Source organism: Nanorana parkeri, unplaced genomic scaffold (assembly GCF_000935625.1).
Source record: "Nanorana parkeri isolate BGI_ZX_2015 unplaced genomic scaffold, ASM93562v1 scaffold1690, whole genome shotgun sequence".
NCBI lineage: Eukaryota > Metazoa > Chordata > Amphibia > Anura > Dicroglossidae > Nanorana > Nanorana parkeri.
In genome coordinates, this window is record NW_017307958.1 from 31,717 (window position 1) to 39,690 (window position 7,974).

The 7,974-nt window shown below is 42.0% G+C and overlaps 1 protein-coding gene across 2 annotated transcripts in view; it reads left to right on the plus strand.

Moving 5' to 3' along the window:
- The window catches only part of LOC108799313 (ADP-ribosyl cyclase/cyclic ADP-ribose hydrolase 1-like), a 19,941-nt gene that overhangs the window by 9,666 nt on the left and 2,301 nt on the right, over positions 1-7,974 (plus strand). For both annotated transcript variants that reach the window (XM_018571163.1, XM_018571164.1), the window contains 4 exons: positions 739-874; positions 2,126-2,208; positions 5,687-5,763; positions 7,406-7,498. In XM_018571163.1, the coding sequence (XP_018426665.1) occupies positions 739-874; positions 2,126-2,208; positions 5,687-5,763; positions 7,406-7,498 (389 nt within the window). The remainder of the gene's footprint in view (positions 1-738; positions 875-2,125; positions 2,209-5,686; positions 5,764-7,405; positions 7,499-7,974) is intronic.

Genomic DNA, 7,974 nt, shown 5'->3' on the forward strand with positions numbered 1-7,974 from the left:
CGTCTTAAAGAAGCCCCCCCTCCCGGTCCGCAACTTTTGTCCCCCCCACTACCGGCGCCCTCAAGCAGCCGCTTGACTTGCTTGTAGTGTAGCGCCGGCTCTGCATACAGTACATACATATAATACAATACAGGACATACAAATAATACAATACAGGACATACAAATAATACAATACATACAAATAACAAAATACAGTATATACAAGTATACAATGTGCGTACAATACATGTCGTAAAGTCTTCCAATATTAAAATTATAAAAAGTCAAAATGTTTTTAAGCTATATAAAATGCTGATGAAATCACTTACAATGGATGCTGCTCCTTGTTGTTTAAAAGTTTTAGTTTCCTGCAGAATCCCCTGAGTACTGGTCCAGATATCCTATTTTAGGGTGCCTCCTTTTCCTTACAGGGTCCAATGGAGCTACCCTTGTGTGTGCTAGTAAGCTGTGTGTGTCTCCATAAACACACAGGCACAGCAAGGTAAACCACTCCTCCTTTCTCCATGCTAGTAGAGGGATAGCTGCTGGAGACTGCTGTGTCCCGTGTGATCTTGTACTGGACAGGAAGTTCAGGGAACACAAGCTTAATGATTAGGAGACAGGTGCTCTGAAACATGATGACTGTAGGTGCTTGCTTTGCTGAGCAATGCATATGTCAGATCTAGATTTATTATTGAAAAAAAAATGCTTGAGAGAGGAATACTACATTAACTGGATGTATTACGTTTTATTGAAGACTCTTCTGTGGAGTAGAACAAATGATCTGGTGCATCGCTACACAAAAGCCACTGAGAATTTCATGACTCTGGAGGACACTTTCCTGGGCTTCCTTTTCAATGGCCTTACGTGGTGTGGAAAGTCAGCTTCATCAGGTAAACGTTTGGTGATTAAAAGCTGAAATATTGATTTGTCTGTAAAAAGTAAAAATGAAACAGGAAAAAGCAACAGGTAAATTTCTGAGGCTGTCACTGGTTTCTTGGAGCTCGGTGACAGAGCTCGTCACCAGTTGGCAAGCCAGATTGTCCTACTCAGCTCTTAGCAACTGGTGATGTCAGTGAGCTGGGTGGGACGCCAGACAGAGGGTCACAGGTTGCTAAAAACTGGCCCCCACCACCCGGTCACACCCGAAGGAGATGTGCTCTCAGGCTGTCTAATTATAGTGATGGCCCTGTTCTTACTTTTATTCCCCTATCACTCAATTCAGCTGCTAGGAGTGAAAAGAATACCTAATTCTTCCTAAAATTTGACTCTCTCCATTTACAAACATTGGTACAAATTGTTTTCAGCTGGTGAACTTACCAGTAACACACTTCCTGTCCTAGGGTGACAACACTCACTGACTGTACTGTATCTATAGAGGAAAAGCATTGTCACCCTAGGCTGTTCTCCTGATTTGGACTTCAAAACCCCCCCTCATTTTCACAGCATGTGTATTTGTAGTACTGTTTTGCCTAGATTTTAGTTAGCTATATCTAAAAGTAATTTCCTCTTTAGAAGGTACGTCCAGTTTCAGAAGCTTAGTACTGCCTTAGGTATCTTCTTGACCTCCAAGAGCCTCCAGCAGAGACAGACTTTCCATACAAAACCTGTTGGACTGCAGACAAACGTAGAGTTTTATACCCCAAGGCAGTGCTTTTAAAAAATGAAATACAATGATAAAAGGGTGAAAGTAGCACAGTACTGTCTACCTATTTCTACCATTAATACAGGTGAAACTCGAATAATTAGAATATCGTGCAAAAGTAATTGCAGTAATTGCTGCAAAAGGGGCCCAAACCAAGTACTGAGTACATATGCATGCTTGTACTTTTCAGAGGTCCGATATTGTTCTATGTACAATCCTTGTTTTATTGATTGCATGTAATAATCTACTTTTTTGAGGTTGTGGATTTGGGGTTCTTGGGGTTTTCATGAGCTGTAAGCCATAATCATCACAATTATGACACATCACGGCTTGAATTATCTTGCTTTGCATGTAATGAGTCTATCTCATATATTAGTTTCACCTTTTAAGTTGCATTAGTGAAATAAATGAACTTTGCACGATATTCTAATTATTCGAGTTTCACCTGTATGGATACAGTAATTACATGACTCTAATGAATAAATATGATTCATTTCAGGGATGAACTATCATTCGTGTCCTGCATGGGATGAATGTAGCAACAATTCTCTCAGCTCTTTCTGGAAGATGGCCTCTGCTAATGTAAGTGTAATGAGTGCAGCTATACTTTATACTTCAACTGCTAAAGATGGTTGGACTGCTTCTATTATGTATACACATGCGTTTGTCTATCTCTATGTGTGGTATGGCTGGAGACCTGCAGAGAAGAATGGTAGAGGGTAGAACATTAGTGAACATATACAAATATTGGCTATGGTTTATAAAAATTGGTTTAAAAAATCTGAGCTTCAGCTGGTTTATATCTTTCAGCAATCCCGTCCCTCTCTCATGCATATCTACTGATCTTCCAGTTTTACTGCCCAGCCTTGTACAACTCTGCATATTCCAGGGATGTATAGGTTATCAGATTACACATTTGCTGTACCATGTAAGAGAAGTAAAGATGGGCATTCAGTTGCTGATTCTACATAAGTTAACCTTTAGGCCTCATTCACACAGCTAACTGTCGCCCTGTACAGATCCGTGCACAGCCGTATTGGGCCACTCCCGGGATGGACGGGCAGTGCTGTGATATCTACGCAGCAGCCTTTTCCTCTCTATGGGAGTACGCCGCCGTACACTCACCCAAACTGCACATCCGTGCAGGTGCGGGTGTCTGTGCTCGGACGCAGACAGGATCCATGCTGTCTGCATACGAGTACGGACATCCACACCCGCACGGATGTGCAGGTCGGGTGAGCGTACGGCCGCATACTCCCATAGAGAAGAACAGGCTGGAATCACAAATTTTAATTCAAACGATTGTTTGTAAATCAAAATGATCAAATTGTACAATAATTCCCTGGAAGATTGTATCCTTTTGTCGAAATGTTATGTCAATCACGTTATGTGTACGGTCATCTGTCTTTCTAATTTCCTGCAAAACTAAGCTTAAGGCCTCATTCACACAGCTAACTGTCGGCCTGTACAGATCCGCGCTGCATGCACGGCCGTATCGGGCCTCTCCCGGGAAGGACAGGTTCTGCGTGTGATTTGTACGCAGCAGCCTGTTCTTCTCTATGAGAGTACGCGGCCGTACGCTCACCCAAACTGAACATCCGTGCAGGTGTGGGTGTCCGTACTTGTACGCAGACAGAATGGATCCTGTCTGCGTCCGAGCCAGACACCCCCACACCAACGGATGTGCAGTTCGGGTGAGTGCACGTCGACGGAGAACAGGCTGCTACCGTACACATAACGAGATTGACATAACATTTCGACAAAGGGATCAAATGTTCCAGGGAATTATTGTACCATTATTGTACAATTTTAAAGAAAACAATTGTTTTAATTAAAATGTGGGTTTCCCAGCTTAAATCCTCCTTCCTCAACAAGCCTCAATTCAAATGAATTACCTTGGGCTTCTGGCCACCAAACACACCATCGCTAAGGCATGGAAAAAAACAATTCAACAATTTGATTAATGAGAAACTCACCACTATACTAATGGATACCCTCCAGAAACTTCTTACAGTGTGGAGATCATGGATTCGCTGCCCACGCCTCACTTCCATCAGTAAGTTATACTTCTCTATGAGGCTTTTGTCCTAGAAGGGATCTCTGGTGGCTTTAAACCTCCGTTCCCTCAACCCTCCGCACACATTATTTGTAAAAAATAAATGAAGGCAACTGGACCTGCTGTATTTTTCTTGAAGACGCTTAGCTGGTCCTCTGACTAGCTTTCTCATTCTGAGTTGAGAAAGCTGGTCGGATGAGTAGCCAAACATCTTCAAGAAAAATACAGCAAGTCCAGTTGCCTTCATTTATTTTTTACAGATATACCATGACCTGGATGAATGAGAACCTTCACAGACACTCCACACACATTCTTTTCTATTTCTCAAAATATAAGGTGTCCCCGAAAGAATAGAAATCCCTTACTCGGAGCCGGTTCAATAAACAGGTAGAAAATAACTACTGCATTATAGATCCACATCTTCCCCAGTAAAAGAACTGAATACACAATGGTGAACTTTTCTGAGAACATCAATTACATCATGTATAGGTTGAAAATGGAGTGTACATTCGGCTGTGTAGATAAACAAATAAGAATGTCTTTTATTTTATTTTTAATTTGTATCTAAGTAATGTCTGATATAGCTGATCATAATTTAAATTTAGAAAGGGTTAAATGCAATCCGGAACTAAAACCAATGAACCGGAAAGCAAATGGGATGCAGAAAAGTGTATGCAGGAGTCTCAAAGGTAGACGATTCCCAGTACAATGGTTGTGCAGAGTACAGCAAGCTGTTGTCCGGTCGTTTCACTCAGACTCTGCTGGATGCGTTAAGGATTCCAATGCAGGCTTGACTTTAATCCAATCCCGAGCAATTGGGCTCCGTCTCCGCACCGTCAAAGCCCAAACTGACAGTGATAATGCCGCGGCTGATGTGCGGGATGAGCTTTAATGAGTGTGCCTTCCCTGCACACTCATCAAAGCTCATCCCGCACATCAGCTCTCAAAATTTGAAATTTGAGCCCGAGGGCCGGTGAGAGCCCCAAGCAAGGGAAAAAGGCAAGGGCACTTGCATCTCTAGCCCAGCCTATCTATCCCCATCTCCTGATCCTAATTACAATTACCTATTGAAGCAAACACATCATCCAGCATTTTGGAACCCGAGCAGGACTGTCTCTCCCTGAGCTCCCTGAGCAACATGAGCTGTGAGTAACCCGGGATACATTGTACCCACACATGAGATATCTGTATAGTAGATGGCAACTCCATAGCATCACTTTAGTTGGAGTGCAGACCACCCATGATTCTTATATTATTGTTACCTTAGGGAAGTTTTTTAATTGTTTTTAAATGTTTTTTTGTGGATGTAATGTTAAAACTTTTTCTATGATTAAATATTCTAACTGTTAAATTATGTATTTTCTACCTGTTTATTGAACCGGCTCCGAGTAAGGGATTTCTATTCTTTCGGGGACACCTTATATTTTGATTATCATTGTTGAAACCCTGGAGACTGGTATAGCATATTATATTATCTGGTTTAGCGTAACTCCACTCTGTTCCCCTATCTTTTCTATTTCTCCATGTTCTTTCACCTTCCAGCAGAGCTTCCAAGATAACCCTTACCACTAGTAAACCAAAGACCAAGCTGTGCTGCTCAACTTCCTTGGTGATTCCCCATTACTATGCAATCAGCAGGCTTGAGTAAATGTTCACCGAGTTTAGCAGGACAAATGGCTCTGCAAATTGTTTATAAATAGTCCGTCAGGGGGGCAATGTTTTGCATTATGACCTGTCAAATAATTTTATTTTACGATGGACCAGGGTTACCTCCTCCTCAGTGTATTCCCTAGAACTCTTCATTCTTTCATTTCTCTGCTTACGGCATCACCATCCTATAGGCTTGAGAGCTTTTTATGTTTATGAATCAACAAGACACACTGTACTATAGATATTTATAGTATGCCGGGAATGACCTATGTTTAATATACTGTATAGAATGCAGTGATATTCTATAAACCTGGATCATTCTTACTCTTTCTTATTTGTCTTGTTTCTCTCTAGTTTGCTCAAGCATCTTGTGGAATAGTAAATGTGATGCTGAATGGTTCTGCAGATGGTGCCATCACCAGAAAAGAAAGGTGACGAGTTACTTTCCATCAACTGTATGCAAAATACTCCCTTATCCCTGTAACAAAAAGCAGGACCCTAGCCCTGCTCACATTTATTTTGTGTGTGTGCTGTATTTATAATATTTATAGGTATGGCAAGGTACAGCACCACTTTGTATCAATGAAGTGTGTGTTGTCTGAAATGTTTTAACTGTGAAAAAGCATCTTTTTTTTGGCATGTTCACATTTAAATGATCACGCTTCATCAGCTTCTTCGCAGGCCACAGCGGCCAAGGAAAGTGATGATATGCTCATTGCTTTCAGCATCATTCACAGGAGGGGAGATCAAAGAACAGATGTGCTCTGGTCTCCCTCTGCTTCACCCACCATGCCTGTCTTAGGTCCGCAAGAGCCCGGGATAAATGGCAGGGTGCAGCCAGGCAGGCGGACAGCACTTTCAGGAGGGTATGAAAGTGATTGGGGGGCTTTACATCCACCTGAGCCACTTACATCTAAAAGCCAACAGTCTGTAATATTTAAATATACTCCCAGGTCCTATGGCAGCTAGGAGTGTGTTAAAAAACCCATGCTACTGGTCGCCGTTTATAAACACCGCTTGCAGCCAACTGGTTAATAGATTCAATCATACTGTATAGCCCAATTCTGTAAAGAATTGTTTCATCAGATTTTTATGTGTATGGCCACCATTAGACAGATCTCAGTTTCGATAATAATTTGACCGCGTGTAGGGCTTCCCTTGGACAGTGTTTCTCAATCTTTTTTTCATTTTCCTTTAAAGGTATGAAAAATCTCGTGGCACCCCAGTGTAAAATGTAAAAAAAGTGTATCCTCTCCAGAATCTTTACCAGACCCTTACTCGAGATATCCCATTTACATCAGAATCCCCCTTTCACATCAGAGTCTCCCTTCACATCAGGAGCCCCCTCATTTCATATCAGAGTCTACCTCTCTAACAATAGGAACCCTCCTTCACTTCAGAAGCTCCCCCCTTCACATAAGGAGTCCTATTCACATCAGAAGCCCTTCCTCACATCAGGAATCCCCCTTTCCATCAGGAGCCCTATGCACGTCAGAGGCCTCCTTTCACATCAGAGTTCCCCTTTCACATCTAAAGCAACCTTCATATCAGAACCCCTTTACATCAGAATCCTCAGTCCCCCCTTCACATCAGAGTCCTCCTTTTGCATCATGTGGCAGCATGGTAGAGGGCAGGAGGCAGAGCAGGCCTGGACAGATTCAAACCTCTGTCCTTGTCTGAATGGATCCCACCCTCCTTAAGTTAACATAATTTATTTCCATGGTGCTGGTGGATGGCCCGTCTGCACCGTGGAAAGGCATGATACTGTGCAGAAATTTCAAGGTACCCCTAAGAAAGCCAGGAGGCTCTCCTGGGTTGAGAAAGGCTGCCCTAGGGGACCCACAATGAGCACTTTTCTCTGCCTATGGGCAGTCATTGGATGAATAAGATCAGACATAATTTCAGTAGGTAAAAACAATGTTATAGAGTCTTGATAGGAAAGAACAACAGAAATGGCAGCAAAGAGGCTCAAAGTAAACCCTGATCACATACATTGCTCTACAAATCATGAGAAATTATGTTCTTCACCTTTATAAACACTTGCTGACATGTTTTCTCTTTTTTCCCTCCCAGTATTTTAAGGATGGTGGAAATACCCAGCATGGATCCAGATAAAGTATCTGAAGTGAAACTTTGGGTAATTGATGACATTCAAGGACAAGATAAGTAAGACACATTTACTCGCAGCACAGTTTTTTCACATATCATTTAAAACGATATCTAAACCCATGACCAAGAAAAGTAATAGATTGCAGCTTAGTTTTCATTTTTCAATATAAGAACATTTTCAGCAAGTACGGAAAATATCTGTTGCAAAGCAATGTTACCTTCCCTTTGTAAACTGCAAATCCCATCCCATGTCTTCCTCCCTTTGTATTGGATATGAAGGGAGGAAGACATGTTTGAGGTCCAGCGTAGGCGACAACCATGGCTCCCTCCATGGACACAGTGGAAGCCTGAAAAAAAGAAAAATGAATACAGCCACCACATCTAGGCATTGGTAGGCTGCAGTATGATACATTTTTGTTTTGGGTTTAGGTACACTTCAACTGCCTCCTGGCTGGCTGTTGTAAATAAACCCTGGATTTACAACTACTATTATCCAAACACTTCCCATCACAGATTGGTAGAATATATATATA